Genomic DNA, 27,159 nt, shown 5'->3' on the forward strand with positions numbered 1-27,159 from the left:
AAGTTTATATTAAAAAAATATATGTATTTTTTCTAACATTTAAACCTTGTTAAAATATTTGACGAAACATTGTAAAAAGAAAAACAAAATATCATGAAGCTCAATGAAATTTATGGAAAAAAGGTGAAAAGAATGAAAAAGAGTTGCATGGTGTGTGATATGTATAAATCTTGCTATATATGACTTGTAGATAGTATGGCTCTCCATAGGATTTATATTTCTGGTGTGGACAGAAGCTTTAATACAAGTTGATAGGATAAATATTTTTAAAAGGATGAATATTTTGATACATTTAAGTTATTGATTTGTTCATTGTCATCATTAATCATTAGTTTTTAACATAGAAATCAAATATTTCCACCATCTTCTTCAAATTACCATCAATCACTATAAATTCAATGTCATTAACAAGTACTCCAATAAAATCACCCCACCATGCAAACTGGTGTTATTCCTTGATAATATGAACCATAATAGACATCATATCTTGATGATAACTTTGACGCATTCTGGCTGTTTTGATATCTCAAATGCTTTGCTTATCTCTGTTAAAGGGATTTCATGGGTCTGAAGTTCATCAAGAGAGATATCCTACAAAAATTAAAAAATACGCATTGTTATAATCTATAGAGTGAAATTAAATGTGATTAACATTACTAAGAGGTATCATACGCAATTCAGGTTTCTCTGCAGAGAATTTCACCTTGTTTAGGCATTTGGCAGCTAAAACAGGAAGGTCAGATTTTGGTTTTAAGCCTCCAAAAACAGAACCCTTTAAAGTTCTTCCAAGAAGAAGACCTAACCAGTTCACCTGCACAAATTCCTCGGTTCCTGCACCGATTACTATTGCCTTTCCTCCCCCCTGCTTGTGTATACACAGTAAATTACTGAGAGAACACACACACTTCCTCTATATTGAAGGTTCATTAGTGAACAATTTGTTGTACCATACAGAATGAGATAAAAGAATATGAAATATCTTAGAAGATTTATTTAATTAGTTTAAATGATCGGTGATATGGGAGTTTACCACTTTTGTGGATTCCAGGGCTTGAGTGAGCAGAGGGGCAACACCAGTGCACTCAATGGCATAATCCACACCTAATCCACCAGTAAGATCCTTCACCAACTGAGAAGAAGGCTTATCAGAGTGATCCTTAGGATTTATAAATTCTGTCATTCCAAAAGCTTTCCCCTTTTCTCTCTTCTTCTCATTGATGTCAACACCTATTATCTTAGTTGCTCCCATCATCTTGGCTCCACTTATCGCCTGCAATACAAGTAATTTACCCATTATACAATCTTTTTCTGGGTATGAAAACTGCAGTAAAACAGATGTTCCTTATAGAATAATAGTTGTTCTAGTCAATATACATACCCCTAACCCAACAGCTCCAAGGCCAAAAACAACCACAGATGATCCACTTTGAACTTGGGCTGTCTGCCAAGCAGCCCCAAAACCAGTAGAGAATCCACAAGAGATGAAGCTAGCATGAGCCAAATCAATACTTGGATCAACTTTCATAAGGTAGTTCTCATCACTAACCATATACTCACACCATGTTGAGCAGCTAAACACATGGTACACTTTCTGTCCTCTTATGGAAATCCTTGATGTATCATCGGGCATAAGGCCATTCACTCTTAGAGGATATCTCACGCATAAGTTTGATTTCCCTGAAACACAGACCTCACATTCTCCACTCTCCCCAATATATATTGGAATCACTATATCTCCAACTTTGAGATCTGTCACTTTCTCCCCTATGCTCTCCACAACCCTGCATTTTTATTCATCACAATGAAAGTTGTTTGTGGATTAGAATTGATTGAACGATTGGTGATTGCTTGACTGGGTTTTGAATTAATAATGCGATAAGCTTACCCTACGCCTTCATGCCCCAGTGCTTGAGGGAAAACTGGCTGCACATCAATTTCATTTAGTACATATATATTTGGTTATAAGAAGCCTTTTTGTGGGATAGAATGAAGCAGGGATGAAGATAAATTGGATATTTTGCATTTCTTATAGATTCAATTCCGATACAAATTTTCATTTCAAAGTTGAGAAGATAAAAATTGAATATTAACTAATATGCGTGTAAGAATATCAAAGAATCTTACATATGGGCATCCTCGACTCCTCAAGATGTCTGTGTGGCACAAACTGGCATAGAGCATTTTAACTCGGGCTTCAGAGGCTTTAGGAGGGTCTACTTGTATCTCTTCAACTTTCACTCCCTCTCCTTTTCCCCAACATATTGCCCCTGCAATTTTTTCTCCATTCAGGCTCAGAAGATCATGTATATTATTCTGAGAGATCGATTTGGCTCACTATGGTTAAATCACAAACAGCTCAATGATGATGTTAGAATCTTATGCCCCGTCTGGTAGCATGGAACTAGGGGGGTGAGAAGTGGAAATGGAAGTAGAACTCAAAATTCGAGTGTTTGGTACCCTTGAACTGGCTTCTATGGAAGTGCCAATTCCATCAAATCTGGGAACTGCCACTTCCATAGCCCCCCCATGAGAACTGAGTTCCAGTCCCATGGAACTGAAACTCTGACCGTTTTTGCCCCTCCCCCATCTTATCGTCTTCTTCCTCTATTCCTCCCACCCAACGTCCACTGGTCCTCTGCCGGTGACGAGCCTCCACGGCGACGGCAACATAGTCCTCCTTCATCGACGGCGGCATGGTCCTCCTCTTGCGACGGCCACGGTGGGCTTTCCATTCGCGATGGCAACAAACATGAACTCGCCTTCCAGCAGCGAACACGACCCCATATTCATCTCCCGCAAAGAGCTTGACGCCGTTATCGTCACCAGCAAACGCGATTCAGCCAGGTGGTTGAAAATGCTTTGATCTGAGTTTAGTTCTTCAGATCTGGTTCGATAAAACTAACATCTGGTTTGAAGTTGTGAATTTTCTTTTTCACGACTTTGTTTGCTTCGACCTCGCTCTTGCTTTGACTTGGAGATTATTGCATCCATGTATTGTTTCCAGTTCCTTCCATTTGTTCTTTTGGATCTTGCTCTGCCGGCGAGGATGGCGATCAGATGAAGGTGGGGTACAGAGGTTGACACTAGGTGGAGGTGGAGAGATTTTCTTTGCAAATTTCGGTATTTTCAAATTACAGATACATATTTTAATTAAAAATTATATATCACTTTCATCATCCTATCAAACATGTTTTAAATCTCACTTCTACCAGTTCTAATTCTACTTCCGCTTCTGCTTTCCAAAGCTCTTTCATGATACCAAACGGGGCATTAGAGTAATCAGGAAGAACGAAATTGAAACTGCCAGATTGGGATTATGGTATATGATACCTTTGCAAGTTATAACTTGTGAGCTGCTTGACATTATATTTATTCAACTTCACTCTGCAGATTCTAACAACGAGCTGGAAGCTTTGGCTCGCCAACGAAGAATAAAGCTGTGTACTTAGCCTTATATCCTTAGTGCTTGGATGAGAAGAGAAAATGGGAAGAAAGAAAAAACAGTGAAGTGAATTTTTATTTTTTTTGAGATGAAAAGTAAAGTGGATAGTGTGTTTTAATCCTTATGTTTGGATGAAGAGATCAAATACAAAGAAGAGACTGAGCTTGTTGGAATAAGTAAATAAGCATTAGAAAAATCTCCCTCAAATTCAAAGCCACTCTAGAGAATGTGAATAATTCTGTAGATATTTTCATATAACTAAGCTGTTCTAGAACAATTTCCTTTCACCCCTGTCCATATTTGGTGAATCCTCATAATAAAGAGTTGAACACTATATTGGTAGTGGGGCACCAACTAAATATATAAATGAATATTACGACAGTGTTGTGTTGAAATAGGCACTCCTCTTGAAGAAAATTGCATTGAAAGAACTTTGAAACAACAAAATAACGAAATTCTCATCTGAAAAAAAAGAATTACTTAAAAAGATTGAGTCTTAAATTGTAATTATCATACTAAGCTTAATGCTTTGCTTGGATGGGTAGAAAAGTTGAGAGGAAAGAAAATAGGAAGAAAGAAAATAGAGAGAAAGAAAAACTGGAGGAAAGTTGTGATCATCCCTCTTACTTGGATGGATAAGAGAAAATAAAGAGGAAAGAAAATTAGCATATATATAAATGACTAAAATGTCCTTATCAAAATATATCATATTTAAATTAAATTAAATTAAATATTACAATAGAAAAATTATACTAACATTAGCATCATCAAATAATTTAAAATCAAGTTATTTGGTTTGTATGTATTTTCAGATTATTATATTTTAAAACCAAATTATTTAATAAAAATATTGTTTTAAGATGAAAAAAAAAGTGAATAACTTTTTAAATATAATAAAACAAAATAAATATGGAAAGGAAGAGAGATAATGGGCAGTCATGGAAATCTTGTTTTCCTTCCTAAATCTCTCCATATATGGAGAGAAAATTTGAAGAGAAAATAAAGCATGGGGCCCATCTTATTTTCTTCTCAACTTTTCTTTCTTACTACGTTTTCTTTCCTATCCAAGCAAGAAAAAACTTATTTCTCCTCATGTTTTTCTCTATAGTTTTTTTCTCCTTCTTAATTTTCTCTCAATCCAAGCAAGGGGTAAGAGATCAAAAAGCCTTTCTTTTTTCTTTTTTTTTCCCTTTCCCTCTCTCTCTTCTTCCTTCTGATCTCTTTCCTCCTCCTCCCCCTCTTCCTTCCCCTTCTCCCTCAACCCCCTTCCTCTGCCTGCCCCATTTCCTCGTCCCCATTCCCACCTCATTACCTGTGCAGCACAGCCAACAACGAAGCGGGTAACACAATCAAAGAAGGCTTTAGCAAAAGAAGATGAATATGCAAGGAGCAACTGTAAATTCTAGAAGGATGGGTCTGGATTCTATCGCACAGATAGTTGGAATGGGAGATTTGCAACCTTCATAATTCGCACAGATGGTTTATATAAAGATTATTATGAATGAAGCGTTAGATTCTTGGACATCATGAATTGTTGTGGGAAAAGTCAGCGTCTCTCTCTCTCTCTAACCCATTTTTGCTTTCGGTAGTACTACCTCCCTTCTATCCTAATTATAAGAGTTAGTTAACTAATTTGAGGAGATTAAAAAAACAAGTTAAGTTAGTTATTTGTAATAAATAGATATTGTCTTTCCTAAAATATCCTTGTTAATCAAATTTATTGATTAGAACTACCATTGTTAAATAGACTATCTTGAGAAATAATATATAAATATGAGAGACAAAATAGACCGGATATAGAATAATTTCTATTCGAGTTCTCAATCCCCAGAAAGTCTTTTGCTTTTGCTTTTGCTCTTATTACAATCTTCCCACATACAAACAATACGAGATTATCCCAAGAACTGTATGTCTCTGATTAATCGTCTGCAAATTAATTATACGCCTCACCGCCTTCATCTTCCTCTTGAATCATAACTTTCCGCCAGGAAAATTTATTTAAAAACAAAATTATGTAAAGGGACCAATTATGGAGAATTATGAAGATGATTTAACTGACATTGTGTGTGTTGGGAAATGACAAGTCTTTACTTAAAAATAATACGTTAAATATGTGGAATTAACAAGTTTATAATTAAAAATAGTAAACTAAGTTTTTTTGATATTATAAAAGTAGTTGTTGTCATGACCATATTAGGTTTTTGTCATTGGTTAAAAGAATGTTGTTATTTCTAATATAAATATTGTTATTGATATACTAATAATAACGAATTTTTTGTTTGTATTGCAAAAAATTGCTACTACACTGATGTTAATTTTTTTTTTTCAAATATAAACTTGTTATTTTTAATTATGAACTCGTTATTTTCTCTATAAAACTTGTCAATTTGTTATACTCGTTATTCTCAATTACTTAACAAACTTATTATTTTCAATTATGAACTTGTTATTCCCAACAATTTACCAAACTTGTTATTTCCTGTACCAAATTTATCAATCTATCATACTGAACTTGTTATTCCCAAGTACTTAATCAAATTGTTATTTATAATTATAAACTTGTTATTTTCTACGTAAAACTTGTCAATTTATCATACTCAAATTGTTATTCCCATCTATTTAACAAATTTATTATTTCTAATTATAAATTTGTTGCTAACGATGAGTCTAGTATGGAAAATAACAAGTGTTAAAAAACTAATCATACTAGCTTAAGCTTGATAAAATTTAAACCATCAAATTATATTTAAACCAAGTCAAATATCAAGATGAAAATAGCACAAATACTTTCTAGTCCATCACGCTGCCCTTTTCATGTTGCCCTTGAGCTTGGTTTCAACCTAACTATTACAAAGTCCATGTTCTATTTTGTTATCTCTTCCTACTAACTTGTTATTTTAAATAGTTAACTTGTTATTTTCATGATTTAACTTGTATTTCTATCAGTAGACTTTTTATTCTTCACTTGTTATTTACAATAGTGAATTTGTTATTTTCATATTCAATCTTATTATTTGAAATATATGTTATTTGCATAGTTGTGATTTGTTATACTTCACTTATTCTTTGAAGAGTTGAGTGTTAAATTTGTTGTCTATGTTAAAGGATTAGCTTTTTGCAATAACCTTATATGGTGGTTGGTCAACTATAAGTTCAATGAATAGCGTGATGATGCTTTGCAGCTTCTTCCATGGCCACGCAATGTTGGTGCATTTAACTTAGGCTTTAATATATTTGACTTTGCACTAATAATTACTCACTAATTGACCCCACCTAGTAGGATAAGGCTTTGTTGTTGTTGTACTAATAATTACTCAATACATTTATGAATTCTTAATGACAATTATGTATGTAAATGGGGAATGATATATAGCTAATTGCGCACATAAATTTACATTATTTCCAGCAAAAAAATTATGCATAGAGTATAGTTCCAGTGGTCACAATTAATATGTCTAACTCAAATGACTATAGATCTAAAAATCGTATTTAACAAGCCTTGTTATACTCAGGGACGGTAATTTTATTAATTCAAGAACCCAAATCTCAATTTTGTATATTTTAGGGTCTTTTTTTATGATTTTCTCAAATATTAATGTGAATAGATTTTTTAACAGGGACTTGAATTTTGACATGTCCTGTTCTTTAATAACTCGTTTGCTACACTCACTCTCTTTTGGTTTTTCTCTTCCACTTTTATTTCCTTGTTTTCTCTTGCTATGCAACCACATTTTCCTCCTATTTTTTTCCCCTCAATTCTCTCTTCCTCTTGCTTTTCTCTTTTCTTAAACATTACATTCTATAATGTCCAACTTTCTGATTGAAATTTCCGTGGCTATACCAACCCTCAACATCGTTGCCGGCCAAAATTCAAACCCGTTCCTCCGCACAGAAAAATGTTTAATCGATTTTAAGTATTACTCCTCCGGTCCTAATTATAAGACCCAATTGACTTATTTGAGGAGATTAAGGAAGTAAGTTAAGTTGGTTATTTATAATAAATAAGTGTTGTCATTCCTAAAATATCCTTGCTAATTAAGTATATTGGCTAAAACTATCATTATTAGAAGGATTATCTTGGAAAAAATGCATAAATATAAGAGATAAAATGGATTGGGGTCTTATAATTAAGACCAAATAAAAAGTCAAATTGGGTCTTATAATAAGGACCGGAGGAGTATAAGTTTTTAATATAAAAGCTCATTTAATTTTTATTTTAGTTCTTAATGCAAGATCCCAATATATTTTATTTCTTATATTTATCTATTTTTTAAGGTAGTCTTTGTAATAAAAACAAATATTCTAGCTAATACACTTGATTAACAAGTATATTTTAGGAAAGACAATATTATTTATTATAACTAACTAACTTAATTAATTTTTTTAATCTACTCAAATTAGTTAACTAGCTTTTATATTAATAATAAAAAGTAATAGTTGAAAAAAAAAAAACAAAAGCTCAACCGTGCAAAGCAAAAACTATTGGTAAGTTAGTAGAAAATAGAAAAGATCCCGAGGACAATTATTTGATACTGGCAATCCATGAGCGTGCATGAAGACAAAAACCACGAACTTATCGTCACTAATGAAAAATGATTCCAAAAAGAAAAGCTTTTCACGGGCTCACTGTACACATTGTGATGAAAATTTTCAGCCGCATAAAGTAGGAAGAATTATTATAAAATTGTAAATAAAAAAAAATATAATCATTAAAAAGTCCCACTAATAATATAACAGCATCCAACGACAAATCTCAAGATAATAAACGATACTCCTTCCGGTTCAAAATATAAACTAAATTTTATTCATTATGTTTATCAAGAAATTAATTAAAATCAATTTAAAACAACAAATACGTAAAGCATATATTTATTTTTCTTAATATAGCTTTGTTAATAAAGAGAATAAATAAAAGATGTAATAAATGAATTAAAGAGAAAAATATAGAGGTAAAATTAAAAAAAACTCATTAAATATTCAGACAAAAATAAATATCATCTTATAAAAAACAATTTTTTTTGAGAAAATTTAGTTTTTATTTTGAACATGAGGGCGTAGTATTCTCTTGTTTGGATCTGATTATAAATTCCCCCCCGAAGTGCGTAAGAGATGTGACCCATCACCGAATACGTCTACGTGCGCCAGACATTTGGTCCCAAATAGATGGACAGTGCAACTGCAACTTGAGGTAGGATCCAAACATAATCAGCTGCTTTCTCCACCGGTTTCTATTTTCTAATATCACTTAAAATATTTTAATGATTTTTTTTAAAGCAAATAAATGAAAAATGCATAATTTTAAAGTATTTTTTTGCGAGGCAATCGATTTGTTACCTTTGACGTTATAACCTGGGAGCTGCTTGACGTTTTATTCAACTTTATTGCCTCTATAGGTTCAAAGAACTGAGAAATCAGGCATTTGTGAGATGTACTAGAGTAGGTCTTATATATATAGATTGAAATGAGTGGGTGTGTTTAAGATTTGTGGGACATTGTTTCTATGTGTATTTAATACAGGAATTTCTGACGGTGAATGATGTTTACATATTTTAATTTAGGTGTGCCTAATAAACAATAGTGCACTCTAGTCAAAAAAGAAAAAACAATAGTGCACAGACTCTGATGTGATGCATGTGAGGATAGAGACAAGATAATACCCTCTTAGTTATGCCTAATATTCTTCTGATTTTAAATATAAGATTTTTATACTAGTAAATAAAAGTTTTATATTTAAAATTAGAAGAATAAATAATTTAGTTGAATAATAACGTTGAACATTAAAAAAAAATAATTTAGTTGAATAATAACGTTAAACATTAAAAAAAAAAAAGCGAGTTGATGGGAAAAGATGCAAAGGACAGAGACAATTTCTTCTTTTTTTTGCCGGTGATAGAGACGTAAATGCAACAACGATACAATTAACCCAAAATGGTGATCTAGGCCAAACAATGATTTTGGGCTTAACCACAGTTTTCATCAATGAGTCCAAAAAAAACCAGACTAACCACTAGATCAGTTAAAATAATGATTTAAATATCAGTAAGTCAGATCATGATCAACTTAGATCAAATTCGTCATATTAATATAATATAATTTAATTGAAAATAGTAAAATACAATAATATTAATAATTACTAATAACAAAATACAAAGAAATACAACAATTATTTGATTGTAACAATAATAAAGTACAACATTATTGAGAATTTTCATCTTTACAACCCTTCAGTAACTAAAATTAATAATAATTGCTATCAAAATTATTATTAAAATTTATTCAAATCTATAGTCACTGAGACACTAAGAGTTAAATGAGCAAAATTATGATCCACAGTAACATAATCATCCAAATTGTCTTCCACCGATTCACCCCTGATTGATACTGGTTCAACTTCTAACTGATCCAATACTTAAACTCGACTGAATTACTAGCCTATTTGTTGATTTTTCGGTTGAGCTGGCTAGTTATCTCTGGTTCTGTTTTGTTTTGTTTTGTTTTTTTCCTGTGGTTTTCATAGCTTTTGTCATGCCTAGCATTATATACCTTTAAGGCCTTAACAAGTATTTTACCATGGCTTTCATATGGTTCAAGATGGCAAATGCGACCTATGTGCAGATGGCTTAGAAGACACTGACCACGTTGTGTCCATGCTTTAGAATGCTGGAATCTCATCATCCCCATGATCGCCTGTGGCAGTTTATAATAAGCCCTTTTACAGAGTGGCCTCAACATAATCTTGCTACTAAGAGTTCTGATGCTCCATGGAGCGTCACTTTCGCAATCGGAAGCTTTGGTCAATTCGCAATCGGGAGCTCTTTAATTACAAGATTTTCAAGCCCGTCGTGTTGTGAATGAAGTTATTGCGTTGGCTGACCCCATATGCAAGACTTCAGAAACGACAACGAATAGTAGCTTTTGGTGCTTGTTCTCTTCTGTGTCTTATCCACTTTTGCTTGCACTCTGTAAGATTTTGTAAATATTTTCGTTATTAATATATCTCTCCTTTATTAAAAAAAAAAGATAACAGATATATACATATATAAATTTTTTATATTTGATAACAAATTAAAAATCTATATTTGTGTGTGTATATATTATACACTCCTTCTAATTCTAAGTATATGAAATCTAATATCTCAATAATTTTGTCTTCTAAATTTATAATTTTGTTTTCTAAACTCTTCATATTAACCGCACATATTAAAAAAGTTGTTTATCGAATGAGTGGTTTTTAATGCAAGTAATTAAAATAGGCATTTTGAGAAAATCAACACAATAAGCTATCTTTTTAACCTCCATAAAGTAGTTATCTAACTCCTATATTTATACAATCAAATGGAGCATAAAATCTAAGAAAAAGATCCACTAGCTATAACCCTTGAATTGTTTAATGAAAAACACAAAATCTGGATGGTTAAAATGACTGTTCCATTTACTCATCCTTAAAATGAGCAAAGATTAAGAACTCAGCCTTGCAATTTAAAATGACCTTAAATTGTGTTAATGTTTGAATAATGGTGATGTTTTCCATATGTCACAATATTCCAGAGCAGAAACAGGATAAAAAGGACGGGATTGCTCTTCGGCTAAGAGGAAACAAATCCCTAAATATTATTTTATAGGTTAATTTTTAAGTCAAGAATATTTAGTGGGAATTAAATCCATATTCTATATGTACAACTTGCTTAATAAAGAATTATAAAAATCTTAGTTTTTTTAAAAATAAAATAATGTGATTTCACCATGTTCAGCGTATCAGAATCTCTGGCCCATGAAATACCTCCAACAATATTTAATACATTGGATAGCGTGGCAGCTAATGTTTTTATGACTTATTTCATTTGAAAAATGTTGATTAAATTTGACTTCTGAATTTATTTATAATATCTTCAATGTTCTATGCAGTGTTTCAAGAATTGGACTCATGAAGCAGCCGGTTCCACCAATAATTGAATTGGTGATTGGTCCAATATAAAAACTTCGATCATTATCGAACACAATCAAGGTAGCTTTTCCAAAAATTAATATAAGTGGCCAAAGTTTCTTTTTATTCATTCAAGTTCAACTTCGAAATCTTATATTTAAGTAGTCAAAGTCCCTTCTACTAAAATTAATGTCTGGCTGATAGTTCCGAATGAATAATTAATCACGAAAATTTTTTATAACAAATGAGCAGCATGCATGATAATGATAAGATGCAGTATAAAAAAAAAAAAGTACTAACTCAAAAATTTTAATGATTAGATTGTTTATATAAGTTATACAGTAATTTATTTATTTTTTGTATCAGACAATGACCCGTGAATTGCCTTTTTTTTTTACACCATCAAAATAAATTGAATAGGTCAGCGTTGGAAGTGGCAAGAAAGAAGAAACAAAAGCTTTTATTTTACGAAAGGGAAAATGACAATTTAGGACAATAAAAAATTTAAAATGTCAATTAACTATCTTTATTGATTAATTGACGAAGACGCTTATGGGGATCAGAAAGCACAACATCCCCACTTACTATTTTTGCAATATATATATAGAACAATACCTGCATCAATTTTTTTAATTATGTCAAGTTTTTTTAATTCCACATGATAATACATCTTATTTTTAAAATACTTTAATTTAATTATAAACTTAAATGAAAAAAAGATACATAGCTATGAGAGTAGAAAACTTAACATAGTTGATATAAAAAACTTAACTCAAATATATATATTTATATTTATATATGGGGAATCAAACATCAATCACATCTTGATAATAACTTTGACACAATCCGGCTGCTTCAAGAGCTCAAAAGCTTTGTTTATCTCTGTCAACGGGACTTCATGGGTCAAAAGCTTCTCAATTGGGAAATCCTGTGAATAAGACCCAAAAAAGTTTTATAATAGAGGTGGTTCAGAAAATTGAAAGTGATAATTTCAAATAGAATTATCATAAACAGTGTATATGATCATTTTTAAACTTTTTTTTTATTGAGAGAATTTATACCTTGTTCTTGCATTTGGCGGCTAAAATGGAAAGGTCAGATTGGGGTTTCAAGCCTCCAAAAATTGAACCCTTCAAAGTCCTCCCAAGAAGAAGACCTAACCAGTTGACTTGAACAAATTCTTCACTTCCCACCCCAATTGCTATTGCCTTTCCTCTCCCCTGCATATATGCACAAACAAACATAATATATATATATATATATATATAGAGAGAGAGAGAGAAGGGGGGAACTATTAATAGAATCAACACAATTTGGGGGAAAAATTGAAGATAATAACCCTACGTCCTAGTGGTATAAAATCTCTTATAAAAGTAAAAGGTTATGAGCTTGAGGTCATCTGTAACCTAAAGTTGTTAGTACATGTTTTCTTAATTTTAAAAAAATCAAAATAGAACTATAGAGTTTGTGAGAAACATTTGTAAAAAAATTAGTGGAACTAAATTTGCTATATTTTTATGCATTATATATATTCATATATATATATATATATTGATTATTGGGCATTATAAGATTACCACTTTAGTAGATTCTAGGGCTTGAGTGAGCAAAGAGGCAACACCAGTGCACTCAATGGCATAATCCACACCCAATCCACCAGTGAGGTCCTTCACCAGTTGAGAAGAAGGCTTATCAGAATGATCCTTAGGATTTATGAAATCTGTCATTCCAAAAGCTTCTCCTTTTTCTCTTTTCTTCTCATTTATGTCGATCCCAATTATCTTTGTCGCTCCCATCATCTTGGCTCCACTTATAGCCTGCAATTCATGTAGTTCGTTTGCCCATTAGACAAACTTCGTATCTTGCTAAATATACATATGAAAACCGTTATATTCTACTAATCTTCAATGTAAGAATCAAATAACTAATTTTTAGAGATATTAAGAAAATTAATTAAGTTAGTTATTTGTTAATAAATATCTGCTGGTTTTTTTTAAATAGCTTCTTTAATCATTTGCATTAGCACTATCCCTTAATGAAAATCCCTTTAATATGACAATCAATAAGGACAAAAGGAAAAAAATAATAAAGTTGTGAGACAAAATAATTTGACATCTTATATTTATGACCCTTAACTAGCTCTTGCATTTAGGACATAAGGGAATAAACTTGAAAAAGAAGTGTTATTATGTTTCCTTCTAAAGAATAAGTAATTTTGTCTGGGAAAAAGTACATACCCCTAATCCAACAGCTCCAAGGCCGAAAACAGCCACAGATGACCCACTTTGAACTTGGCCTGTCTTCCAAGAAGCTCCAAACCCAGTAGAGAATCCACAGGAGATGAAGCTAGCATGAGCCAAATCAATACTTGGATCAACTTTCATAAGATATTTTTCATCACTAACCATGTACTCGCACCATGTTGAGCAGCTAAACACATGGTAAGCCTTTTCCCCTCTAACAGAAATCCTTGATGTGTCATCAGGCATTAGCCCACTCACTCTTAAAGGATATCTCAGGCATAAGTTTGATTCCTCTGAAACACAATTCTCACATTCTCCACATTCCCCAATGTATATGGGAATCACCACATCTCCTTCTTTGAAATCTTTCACTTCTTCCCCCACGCTCTCCACAACACTGCGATTTCATATGCACCAAAGTGAAAGTTGTTTCTGGGTTAGATTACTTCATTATAAGGGATTAGTGATAGAATAATGGGATTGATAATAAAAGCTTACCCTACACCTTCATGGCCTAGTGCAAGAGGAAAAGAGGGCTGCAAGCACGTCAATTTCATAATCAGAATTGTTTGGTTACTTTTCTAATGTGTGAGGTTTGAAATAATTGAAGATATGGTAATAGGAGGATTAACTAAATAGGATCTCACATATGGGTGGCCTCGAGCTCTCAAGAAGTCTGTGTGGCAGATACTAGCAAAGAGCATCTTAACACGAACTTCGGTGGCTTTTGGAGGAGCTACTTGTATCTCTTCTACCTTCACTGCCTCTCCTATTTCCCAACATATTGCTCCTGCAATTATATTTCACCATTATTACTTAGAATATAAACTTACACAGATGCATCATTCGGAGAGATTTATGGCAAAATCATAAACTACAAGAAAATCATAAGCAATTCGAAAGAGCTTCCGTGCATTCATAGGATCTGATATCAGATAGTTTCGTCAAAGAGAAAAATCATAAGCGCTTCGATTATTGTAGTATGATTATGATAATACCTTTGCAAGTTATAGCTTGGGAGCTGCTTGCCATTGCAATTGTATTGCTTCTCTCTGTGCTGATCCAAGCAAAGAGCTATGGAGGAGCCTTTGGCTTGTGAAATTCGCCAACTTGAATAGGTCTTATATATAAATAATAATAATTAATTTTCCTCTCATTATTTAAGTAATCGAAAATATACTAAAGATTTCTAGTGAATTATGGATACTGCTTTCGGTCTCTAATATAAAAACTATAAAATTAATTTATGGATATTAAAAAAATTAGTCAGTTTAGTTATTTGTAATAAATAGATATTATTTTTTTCATAATGCCTCCATCAATCACGTGTATTAAAATTACCTTTTTATGAAAATTTCTTAACATGTGTAATTATCGTAGAGATTATTTAGAAACAAAATGAATAAATATTAAAAACATACAAAGCATGTTGATATTTTATATTTAAAATCAAATTGAATATTTAGTTAGCTCATATATAATACTCATCTGATCTTATTTATAGAGTAGAAAAAAGATATTTTTTAGTCTTATTTATAAGACATTGAAAGAAAGTTTTGTATAGATGTATAATTTTATCCTTTATTTATTATTATGTTAATTTTATTTATATGAGATATAATAATAAAAATAAGATTAAAAATTATCAAATTTTAAATAAGGGTTAATAAAATTTGAATTTCTTTTTAATATGTATGAAATATATTAAAAGTAACTTGCAGATGAGACAAAAAAAAGGTAAATAAAGATGGGAGGCGGTGTTTAATCCACGCAGGCTATTTTTCGTAAACGCTAGGCGGCTGTGCTTGCGTAACAATAATAATGATAATAATGTCTGGGAGCGGGGGCGGTTGTCTGTGGAATCCCTGACATTTGCAGGCTATGCATGTGAGCGCGCAAGTTTCGATGCCATTTCTATATATTCAAAAATTAATTTTACCTATAATTTTATTCGTTGACGTCTGATTTTTTTATACAATTTTACTTGTCACTGTTAAAATTGCATTCAAAATTCAAGAATAAATTTACACAAAAAAATTAAAAAAATCATACCTAAAAAATAAAATCAAGACTAAAATTATAAAACTATAAAAACTAGGAATAAAATTATATCTGAAAAATGAGATTAGAATTAAAATTGTACTATTAAAAAAATTAGGAATAAAATCTCACAACCGATGGAAAATTATATTTAAGGACCAAGTCCAAATTTGTACGAATAAAAAATAAAAAATTCTTCCCACAAGGGACAGAAAATCATACTCATTTGATTCTATTTATAAGTCACTTCTATTATATTTTACATAGACTAAAGAAAATCTTAAATTTTATTAATTTTCATTTAAAATTTAACAACTTTTTAATGTTATTCCTATTTAATATACATTATGTAAATAAAGTCAAAACAATAATAAATAATAAATAAAATTATATATTTATATAAAAAAATTTAATATATATAAATAGGATCAATAAATATTTTCTTTTTCTGTTCTATAAATAGAATCAAAGTTCATACCTGCACGAATGAATAAGAAAAAAAAATTGAATACTCAACATCAAATTTCAAATTTGTACAAGCGAAAAAAAAATAAAAACTTCGCTGTTTATGTCACACAAAATGTAGGGAAAAAAATTACGGTCAAAGTTCAGATTTGTACGAAGAATAGTACTCCTCCGGTCCTAATTATAAGACCCAATTGATTTATTTGAGGAGATTAAAGAAGTAAGTTAAGTTGGTTATTTATAATAAATAAGTATTGTCATTCCTAAAATATCTTTGCTAATTAAGTTATTGGCTAAAACTATCATTATTAGAAGGATTATCTTGAAAAAAAATACATAAATATAAGAGACAAAATAGATTAGAGTCTTATAATTAGGACCAAATAAAAAGTCAAATAGAATCTTATAATAAGTACCGAAGGAGTATTATATTGTGTCACAAGAACGCAAGAGATCGACGGGCAACGGGCAAGCCCAGTGAAATGACTTTTTGTTTCATTTGAGAAAAGCAGCACAAGATGCCTTTTTATCTGAATTGAAAATATTTTAACATTATAAAGCATAATCGATTTTTCAAATAAAATTTTTTAATTGAAAAAGAATCAACTCTTTACATTTGAACAACATGGTAGGTAATAGCCTTGTATAGAAAATAATATGATAAATAACAATGAAATTGTTTTTTTACGTATTAGTGATTGATCGTTTTAATCAATTAATAAGCCAGATATTTCCTGTCACACTAGTTAAAAGAATCATAATGTGAATGAAGTCATCTTGAGAATTTGATAAATATTCTTATTATGAATTTATGATATAAAACAGCTCACATTATATATAGCACTGCTTAATTTTTTTTTTCCGTTAGAAAATTCACCTACTATAGAAAAAGGGCTTGTAATTGCACTTTGGGCCTTCTAACCTGCAATCCGAGGCTATTTCAATTATAAGTCATGTTAAGTGTTAACAAACTTTAACCAAAACCACCAGTCGGATTAGGTCTAGTAGAAAAGACTAGTCTCTCACAACGTAGCGAACTAAGATTTGAATCCCAGCTGAGAGAGGTGTTCGTATTTAGTGCCCGACAACATCTCGAATATGATTGCCTTTAATAGAAAGATACCTATGCTTTGCGGAAAAAAAAAAACAAAAACTTTAACCAAAACCTAAAGGGACATGAGGAACCAATAGTTAAATTGCCTGACAGTATTTTCAACAAAATTATGTCCAATAGAAAGATGTCTATACGTAACCAAAAAACAAGTTTTGAAAAGTACAAGCATAAAAGTTATAGGTGAGGAACTGAACTCAACTTATGTCAGTGATAGTGGCTAAATGCTTGTGTGAGATCTATATTATTTAAATACAGGTTTAATATTTCAAATTTAAAATTTTCAACTCCTAATTTTTAAATAAAAATTATTTTTTTAAAAAAAGCCATTTATTTTAAATTTTATACACATTAAAATTATTTTTATACAAAATAAAAGTAAACAAAATTAATTTGAATGGTTCAAATTAGACCTAAACAATCTAAATTTCTATATTTCCCGTTCTTAATGAGTAACAATCCACTTTTAAGGAAGTGAATAACTTATAGGTAGAAATTATAGATTTCAAATTCAAATTTGTTAGTAAATTGGTACTTTAATCTTGTGATCAACTGACTAAAAACTAAAGTCAGTACAATAATTTTAAAATACTAACTCAGTTTTGCTTACTATACTTTAATAATAATTAATAATATTTAAAAAACAAATAACAATACATTTTTGCAGTCACGCCTGATTTGGAATTTTAAAATTTTAAAAGTAATTTTTTAAGATTTTTCCTAAACTAAAAGAAAATAAAACAAGAAAAAAAAAGTGTGGTGGAGAAAATTTATTAAAAAATAATTATCATGATTCGCTTCCTACCAATAATATTAGTTAGTCCCCCTTTGCCTCATATTTGGCCAATCACGATTATTCTTCTGAACTGTTAGGTTTGAATAATTAAGTTGTTTTTCCCTGTTACACGGATATTTTTGACAATAAATAAATAAATAAATAAAATATTATTATTGTTGTTGATGAATTGAAAATGGCCACCTGGCCGATACCTTAATCACTTCCTATATGGATATATGGTCATTACCATATATTACTCCCTCTTATAATTATTATAAAAACATGATAACAATTTTACATTTAGTTAAAGCCAATCATAATTTCTAGAGTATGAAAATCAGCCCCATAAAATTTATTAGTTAGAGGAGTTTAATTAATTAATTAGGAATATCAGTTATAAAAAATTAAAATTTTAAACAAAATTTGTTATGTTTTGAAAGATGCGGATAAATATATAATGTCTTAGACAGTGAGTAGCCTCTTTTGACATGCTGTTCATATATTTTGGGACATTTCATCAATATGTCATTTCTCGGGTTCGAGTTACTTTTATATAATAAATACAAAATATAAAAAAGAAGCAGTGAGAAATCAAATCTCTAATGTCAATGTTTATATTTCTTTAAGAAAACTAATAACTGTATAAGATACAAATAGTACAAAAGCGTAATTACATCTGTGTAGGTTATCATTGTAATAATGATTCAACATATTTTAAAGATACTATTTACTATTTGACAACATAGATATATACTAAGATTAAAGTATACTGTTAGCCTTTTAGCTTCATATAAAATTTTAATTTGATCCCTTGACTTTAAAAAATATATTTTTAGATCTTTAATTCTAAAACAGTTTATAACAAATAATGATATTGAGATCTTGAATGTTGATAAAATATTCTTAAATACTAACATATTAAGCTTAATTTTCAAAACAACCATAATTGATTCACAAAATCATTATTTAATACTAACAATTTTAAATTAAATGACTAAAAATATACTTTTTAAATTTAAAAAATTAAACTGAAATATTATATAAAATTAGAAGACTACATGCATATTTTGGCCAGTATATTAATTATATTCATATCTAGAATATGTGTCTCTCCCAATTTGGGCCTGCATTTGTTATGGGCTGCCTTTGCTCCTGCATAAAGAAAGCGACCAAACCTAGAGGATCCACGAGGCATTCAATCATTTCAGTTTACTTTTCAGTGGTAAATAATTTGAATTATTTTTATTTGAAATTATAATTTATAAACTTTTATGAATAAAAAAATTAATTACTCAACTGTCATTTAATTTGACTTGACTCCGCTCCTTTTCTTTTTTGTAGTTTTCTTTATATTTTGTCAACTACAAGTACCGGAAAGCGTAAATCAATATATATATGTACTACTTCTTACCATATATATGTATGTACGTACTAGTTTCGGTGTTTAATATAAGAACTAGAAATTTCTCTCCCGTACGATGCATGGATTATCATATTTAATTAGATTTAAAATTTTAATAAATTGCATTATCTAAAATAGCTGAATACTTACTTTTAATAAAAGTACATTTTTTTATTCATTTTAATGGAATTTGGATTAGAGATGCATAATTTATAGAGAAGAAATAAAAATTTGAAATTAATTATTTATTGCTCCATTTAAACTTTCAATTGACATAGTGTTTAATTATGACACTTCCCATTTAATTTACTATATTCAAATTCCAATTAAGATACCATTTAAATTCAAAATTAATTATGATTTCCATTTAATTCAATATATTCAAATATCAATCAAGATATTATTTAAATCTCATTAATTGAATATATTCGGATCTCATAATCTCATAACAGACCTATTTTCAAACGAACCGGATATTACAAGTTTTCAAGAATATAATTGATTGATTGATTGATTGATTGATTGATGATTGATGATTGATTGATTACTTTAAAAGTTGAGTTTAATTCTAAATATAAAATTCCAATCTATTTTGTTTTACAAATTTGTAATTTTTTTTAAATATTCCCATTAATTGTAATGGGTTCTTACCAAAAGGTAATACCAGTGCACATAATTAAATATGATTGTTTAGGAAAAGTAATACAAATTTGTTACAGATAACTAATTTAACTAATTGTTGTAATATCCTCAAATTAGTTATGTAACTTTTATGTTAAGAACAAGAGGTAGTATATATACAACTACAATTAAAATAATTATTGAATAATATATATTTTAAACGACCATTTATTATTTAATCGTATATTAGATTCATGTCTTGCATTAACATATTTTAAATAAAATGTGAGAGGAGTTTTGTGCCATAAAGAGTTTTGTCACTGAAAAATGTTTAATGTTTATGATCTATCATGAGTTATGAATATTATAACTTCATTATTATACATATAAAATTTGATATTACCAAATAATTCATTTTATTTTATATACCAAGGTGGTTCATAATAACAAAATGAGACAGCTTTTCCAAAGATGTAAAATTATACAATCCAAAGTGAGAGCTTTAATAAATCTGTGGTGGAATATATTTGGAATTTTTTTCATTTGCTCTTGTTGTTTCTGTCTTTTTCTTTTCTTTTTCTTTTTTTTCTTGTTTTTTCCTTTAGCTAGGAAAAGTTGGTAACTAGTCTTCTATCGAATAATCGATATTAGTATTCATGTATACTATAAAATATATGAGTCATATTATTGTTTTAAGCAATGACAAATGTGATTCCTATACAATATATCAAAAATGTTCCTAACCAAAATTCCTCTTTATTTTTTTTCCCGGTGAAAGGAGAACCAAAATTCCTTTAGTTGATGTATCAAGAGGTAAAGCATTATAATTTCATTAAATATTGTAATTTTCCCTAAATCCAAAATTAGTTTGGAAGATGTTATTACATGGATTAATGTAACCCTTGTAGGGGAAGGAAAAAAACTAAAGTGCTCTTAGTTATCTTTTCTCCTTCCTCCATTTTATTGTCATTCGCTGCCCCGAGGTCAAGCAACATATAATTGAAAAAGAGAGAAACGTACTGATTCTCCTAAAAAGGAATATCACAAAATTTTGAAAACAACATATACATGTAAATTGGAACTACACTTGGTGGAAATACCTTAACCTTATAATTAATAGGGGAATTTTTTAGAACATATTATAAATTTGAGAGACAAAATAAACTGACGTCTTATATTAAAAACTCCCAACTAGTTATTATATTTAAGTACGAGGAATAATATAACTTAATTTATATTTCATATTAGATATTGACGTACAATGATTGATATTATTGATACACACTGAAATTAATTCTCATCAACTCAGCTAACAAAAAAGAGGTGTCACGTATCATGCTAGTTTGTAAGAGCTCAAGAAGAAGCAAATGAAATTGTTCGGCTAGTTTGTAAGATTGCAAGCAAAAAAGATGAGGTGATTACTCTTGCGGATGCGTATTTTCATGCAGCAGAAGAAGGGAATGTTGGGTTTGTGGTTCAAATATCGAAAGCAAATCCTGAAATCTTGCTCATTGGAGATAACTCATATCGAGCTCCTGCTTCCCTTCTTAATCGCATCTATGGGCCAACATTGCAGATGCAAAGAGAACCGCAATGGTTCAAGGTTATGAGGAAAAACAAACATTTTTTTTGGTTAATTGGACTATTCATTTTGTTCTAGAAGCACATGTTTCTGTGTGAGAGAGAGCGTCCTGGCTAATCTGGGGTGGCACAACTATTTCTCTCTCTCTCTCTAAGGGACCTCAGCAGAGCAAGATGCTTAAATTAGTCAAATATATAGTGTGTTAGGAAATTACTCCTCCTATCCTTAATATATTATCTAATTGTTAAGTTGAATGTAGTCATAAATATTAGACTTATTTCTTATATTTATCAGTTTTTCTCAATTATTTCTATTGATATTTCATCAACCATAATCAAGTAGAAAGGAAAGGATATGAAGAAAGATGATTATAGTATTTTAGGAAAAATATGTCATATTTTTTATAATTAACTAACTTAACTAACATCTTTAATCTAATCAAATTAGTTAAATGGGTCTTAGATTAAGAACAAGAGGAGCATTGATTTAATAATATTGACATTTGATGAATTTCAATGAATTAGTTGCTGTGTCCATTTCAGTCTAGCTTTGCGGAAAAGCAAATGAAATTAATTGTTTATTGCAATGGATGCAGGAGGTGGATTAACTCTTTTGGCCAATGCCTCATTACCATTGTATTATTGGAGTGATGCTTTTTTATTTGCCGTTTTCCTATTGAATAGGCTGCAAACTGTCAATATAGGGGGTTTAACTCCCTTTGAGAAAATTTATGGTACAAAACCATATTATTCTATCCTACAAGTTTTTGGCAGTGAATGTTTTCCACTGTTGAGGCCATACAACAATCATAAACTTTGATCACAGATCTGCTCCGTGCTTTTTTCTTGGCTACTGTACTATGCATAAAGGCTACAAGTGCCTTGACAGGTCCACTGGTCATGTCTATGTTGCCGGACACGTTCAATTCCATGTGACTATCTTTCCCAGCAAAACCCAATTCAATGTTCGCTTCTCCACACCTGTACTTGATTTACCTTCAACCATTAGTTTCAAACCTCCTTTTTCTACCTCCTTTCCCTCACCCATACAGGCTCCACAACCTACACCATCTTCCACTACACCCTCTAAGCCAATATCATCCATACCATCACAACTTTCCACTGCACCCTTTGAACCAACATCTTCTACTATATCATCTGCACCTATAGGGTCAATTTCCCAACCTACTTCTCCTACACCCAAAAATCATCATCCTATGATTACTAGGAGCAAAGTTGGAGTTTTCAAGCCTAAAGTTTTCACTGTAGCTGAAGATGTCTCAATTCCTAAAAATGTTGAAGAGGTATTAGCAGATCCTAATTGGCGACAGGCTATTCAAGAAGAGTATGATGCACTTGTTCGATTTGGGACTCGGGATTTAGTTTCTATGCCCAGTGATAGAAAACTTGTTAGCTGCAAATGGTTATACAAGTTGAAGACTCATGCTGATGGTACTATTGCTAAGTACAAAGGGTATCTACTTGCAAAAGGTTATTTTTAAGTGGCTGGATTAGATTATCAAGATACTTTCAGCCTGTAGTCAAAGCAATAACAGTAAGGATTCTCTTAACCTTGGTTGTGTCAAATGGTTGGATGTTGCATCAAACTGATTTCAATAATGCCTTTTTAAATGGTGATTTAACTGAGGAGGTGTTTATAGAACAACCACCTGGTTTTGTGAAATATGATTCTCATGGCAACGTCTTGTTTGCAAGCTTAAGAAAGCAATATATGGCTTAAAGCAATCCCCTCATGCTTGGTTTACAAAGCTTAGTACTTATTTGAATTCACTTGGTTTTGTTGCATCCAAGGCTAATACATGTCTTTTTATTCAAGAGGACAAACTAGGTACTGTATATCTGGTTGTTTATGTTGATGATTTGATCCTAGTCGGCTCTAACAAAGTTGTTATTCAGCAACTTATTAAGACCATGGATAGTGTCTTTTCCTTGAAGGATCTTGGTGATTTATCAACCTTCTTAGGTATTGAATTTCACAGAACCTCTGCTGGTATTCATTTAACACGGATGAAACATATTCATGCTTTACTTGCAAAAGCTCAGATGTCGAACTCCCACTCTTTTGCCACTCCCATGGCCGTTAACATTGAGCTTCATGCTAATGATAGTGCTGCGTTCTCTGATCCAAAGCTGTATAGGAGTGTTGTTGGCTCGCTGCAGTATGTCTGGTATACTCGTCCAGACATGACGTTCACTGTCAACAAACTAAGTCAATTTATGCATGCACCAACAGAGAAAACAGTGGCGATGTGTCAAGAAGTTGTTGCGGTATTTGAATGGCACAAGTACGTATGGTCTTCCGGTTAAACCTTCATCGAAGTTTACTCTACAAGCTTATGCTGACCCGGACTGGGGAGGTACCGCAGAAAAGAAATCTCCTAAGGAAACGGAACATGTGTTGCCAGAAAATAGAAGATCAACAGGTGGTTACTGTGTTTTTCTGGGTTCTACACCCATATCATGGATATCAAGGAAACAACAGGTTGTGTCTCGATCATCTACAGAGGCAGGGTATCGCAGTGTGGCAGATTGTATCACTGAACTTCTCTGGACTCCGTCACTTTTTAAGCAGATGCGTGTAACCATTGTAAATACTCCAACTATTTGGTGTGATAACTCAGGCATTGTTGCGTTGGCGGAAAATCCGGTACTGCATTTAAAAACAAAGCATGTGGAGCTTGATGGGCATTTTATCAGAGAGAAGGTAGCAGCAGGGCTTATCAATGTGAGTTATGTTCCTGCAACTCATCAGGTGGCAGATGTACTAACTAAACCTCTGTCTTACGCCATGTTTGTTGTCTGTAGACACAAGTTAAATGTTATGGCTAGAGAAGAAGGTTTCGGTGTTGATCTGACTGAACCAGAATCAAAGCTCCAGATAGCCTTTTGTCTCAGAAGGGGGAATATTGGTAATCTTGGGTTATATTTTGGGTGAGTTGTTATGAGTTGTTAATCTTTGCTTTACGGCTGTCATCATTATGTACACGTGCTACGATATTGAACTATTATGTATAGTGTACAACCCTGCAATAGTAAGATGACTTTTCTGGCATATTATATTATTTCTCTCTCTGTACACATTTGCAGCCTCGTAAGAAATCTGAGTTCTTTATACCCCTTTTGTTTCGTGTGCGTTGTTTGGCCGAGGCATGGCATTACTCGACCCATCCATCTTCTGGCGTGCGGGTCGCTCTGTGTCCTCACTTATCTCATTCATATCAACGTCTTCAAACATTTTCTAAGTATTCCTCTCGCGTAAATCTTCTTCTGCCTTTGAATGATCAGGATCCAGTGAACATGTAACCTTCCTGTTGATCGCAGGACTAGTTTGCTTACCTACTCTTTAACACTCCCTTATCACTCTTGTGAGTCACTCTTCATCCTTCAACCATGGCCGTTTTGTAACTATTTTATTTAGTCATTTTCGCATGGCCCACCATTCCTTCAAATGGTCATGCCTTTTAGAATTTGGGCACTAGCGAAAGATACGCATTCCAGGAAGGGCACAAATGGTCGTGCCACAGTTGTGAAAGAGGCACCTTCCCGGAAGTGCACAAATGGTCATGCCTTTTAGAATTTGGACAGTAGCGATGTTCCTTTCGAATACTAAAAGAAGTCCGTTCGCATAATTTAATTCATTAAGGAAAAGATCAAAGCACATGAATTATTTGAAAAAGTGTGCAGCATAGTTCGATGTTTTTCTCTCTTTTCTTTTTGTCATTGAACTAGCATTTTGCGCGGGATGCATACATATAGTGACTTGGATTAAAGCATCAAATATCAATCAACAACGATCTTATAATAATTTGAGAGAATTACCAAGAACCCAAGAAAAAAAATAACTACAAAAAGGTTTTAAAACAAATAAGAAAATGTTATGCACTGTTCTAAAATTTGTTATTATAAGATATTCTATTGTTATTAAAACTTCTTAATAATTATGTTAATTAAAACTTTATAGAAATTCTTCCTTACAATTTTTCAATTTTCACTAGCAAGAAATGATTCAATTCAATGAAACATAAAAGAAAAGAAAAGATTATAAAAAGTAGTACATATAAGAATCACACAGACTAAACAAAAGAACAAACTCATGTATGCAAATTTCGAAAGACCTTTTTATACAGAATATTAGTTGTTCTAAATACAGCGACTTGTGTTTTAAATGCAGTATTTTCAGTTAACTTGATGTGTGCCAATTGTGAAACACATCTCCATAAATAAAATTGTAGTTTTTCTTACATATATCCATTCTCATTATCATGAAAAAAAAGATCTTCAATCCTTCAATACTTTTCATCCTTAAAATAGAAATATATAATTAGTCATTTGCAAAAACATATTTTAATAGATATAAACTCACATGAAGTAATAATTACTCTTGACATTTTTTTATTTGTTAGTAATCATTGCAAATAAGAGTGATCTTCTACAAAAAGAAAAACATAACTCCTAGTAACTCGTACAGTTTCTTTTAAAAGGTTTTCTGAGATGACGTCCTATTAAAATATAAGATTATTGATAAATGGAATTAAAACATATTTATTTTTTAAATAGACATTCCACCAAATGATAACTCCGGTTAATATGATATAGAATTCCCGCATTCATTATTCTTTGCTGCTAACTTCACAATTTTCTCTTCATTGGAATAATAATTTTGTGCAAGTACACGTTTTACTAACTGTATTCGTAGGGTAAAAGAGTTAGATTAATATTTGATATATTTTTAAACAATGTCAGGCAGCATATTCATGAAATTCTGAGTTGGTTGCTGCGCATAAAGTGCCTCTTGTGCATATTTCGGACAATAAAAACAACATGCAGAAACTAAGAACGGGATATGTGGAAGCTTGATAACCGACTGAAATTTGTGACCTCCTTATGACTTGTGACCAGTAATAGACAAAAATCATTTTACTGTTCACCCAGGGGACTCCTGATAAACATTTCATCTTAAAAGAAGGCATGATTACAGATTAGCTGAACCTTAAAGAAACTGAAACCGAAAACGTATGTGTGAATAACATGCAATCATGGAATTGGTCTGTTGTAACAGTTGAATTCCCAACCAATAATAAGGATGTTCTGCGAAAAATCTACTATCTGATAGATATCTCTATACTTAAAAAGTTAGGAACTGGAAAATGTTAGTTTTAGAAATCAATATAACAAATAATCCAACAATTTTAGCAAGAAAAAATGGACTGCAAAAACGGCCAATCTGCAAACCATATCACAGTACAAGTTTACAATACTTCAAGATGCTGGAAAACAGGATAGATGTTTAGCTACCATCCTGGGTGATAAGAGTTATGTGGGTTCTTTTCGCTTATGAATGACAGGTTACATTTTTTTAAAAGCTGCTCCTGCCTCCGCTTTTATGCAAATCATACACTTAACATGTTGAGTGAAATTTCTTTCTGTGAACCAACTGTATGATAACAAGTGCACCAACAGTGTGAAAAGCTGCAGATTACATGCATGGCAGCTCATATTTTCTTAAAGTGGGGTTATGGGCTGGTTCTTTT

General features: G+C 31.3%; 2 protein-coding genes and 1 long non-coding RNA gene across 8 annotated transcripts; 1 reads left to right on the plus strand and 2 right to left on the minus strand.

The window, feature by feature from the left end:
- Nucleotides 1–480: 480 nt before the first annotated feature.
- Nucleotides 481–26,371, minus strand: LOC114721655 (alcohol dehydrogenase class-3). 6 transcript variants are annotated; one of them, XM_028907536.1, is made up of 9 exons: nt 26,364–26,371; nt 13,338–13,346; nt 3,331–3,356; nt 2,125–2,267; nt 1,886–1,923; nt 1,379–1,781; nt 1,031–1,270; nt 704–862; nt 481–591 (listed from the first exon to the last, which is right to left on the minus strand). In XM_028907536.1, exons 4-9 carry the CDS (start codon nt 2,179–2,181, stop codon nt 481–483), a joined length of 1,008 nt encoding a protein of 335 aa, XP_028763369.1. In that variant the 5' UTR covers nt 2,182–2,267; nt 3,331–3,356; nt 13,338–13,346; nt 26,364–26,371. The 6 variants fall into 6 exon arrangements, with proteins under 6 accessions (XP_028763369.1, XP_028763344.1, XP_028763352.1 ...); XM_028907511.1 differs by lacking the exons at nt 13,338–13,346; nt 26,364–26,371 and having other exon boundaries at nt 3,331–3,413; XM_028907519.1 differs by lacking the exons at nt 13,338–13,346; nt 26,364–26,371 and having other exon boundaries at nt 2,458–3,391.
- LOC114721703 (uncharacterized) lies at nt 3,044–3,524 on the plus strand. The gene is made up of 2 exons (XR_003738111.1): nt 3,044–3,120; nt 3,391–3,524. It is a non-coding gene; the product is annotated as an uncharacterized LOC114721703 (long non-coding RNA).
- On the minus strand, nt 12,167–14,673 carry LOC114721694 (alcohol dehydrogenase class-P-like). Its single transcript, XM_028907547.1, has 7 exons — nt 14,608–14,673; nt 14,257–14,399; nt 14,108–14,145; nt 13,604–14,006; nt 12,944–13,183; nt 12,428–12,586; nt 12,167–12,294 (listed from the first exon to the last, which is right to left on the minus strand). Exons 1-7 carry the CDS (start codon nt 14,639–14,641, stop codon nt 12,184–12,186), a joined length of 1,128 nt encoding a protein of 375 aa, XP_028763380.1. The 5' UTR covers nt 14,642–14,673; the 3' UTR covers nt 12,167–12,183.
- Nucleotides 26,372–27,159: the final 788 nt, after the last annotated feature.

The sequence above is a fragment of the Neltuma alba genome, unplaced genomic scaffold (genome assembly GCF_004799145.2).
Source record: "Neltuma alba isolate B1F8T4 unplaced genomic scaffold, ASM479914v2 tig00002292_pilon, whole genome shotgun sequence".
In the NCBI taxonomy this organism is placed as follows: Eukaryota; Viridiplantae; Streptophyta; class Magnoliopsida; order Fabales; family Fabaceae; genus Neltuma; species Neltuma alba.

Bases quoted from the DNA above. Each gene is read 5' to 3' on its own strand.
- LOC114721694 (XM_028907547.1), bottom strand. From the start codon at position 14,641: ATGGCAAGCAGCTCCCAAGCTATAACTTGCAAAG. The intron at 14,400-14,607 runs GTATTATCATAA...ATATAATTGCAG, and splicing joins CCAAGCTATAACTTGCAAAG to GAGCAATATGTTGGGAAATA. The intron at 13,184-13,603 runs GTATGTACTTTT...CATGAATTGCAG, and splicing joins TTGGAGCTGTTGGATTAGGG to GCTATAAGTGGAGCCAAGAT.
- LOC114721655 (XM_028907511.1), bottom strand. From the start codon at position 3,364: ATGTCAAGCAGCTCACAAGTTATAACTTGCAAAG. The intron at 2,268-3,330 runs GTATCATATACC...AAAAAATTGCAG, and splicing joins ACAAGTTATAACTTGCAAAG to GGGCAATATGTTGGGGAAAA. The intron at 863-1,030 runs GTAAACTCCCAT...ATACACAAGCAG, and splicing joins CCCTGGAATCCACAAAAGTG to GGGGGAGGAAAGGCAATAGT.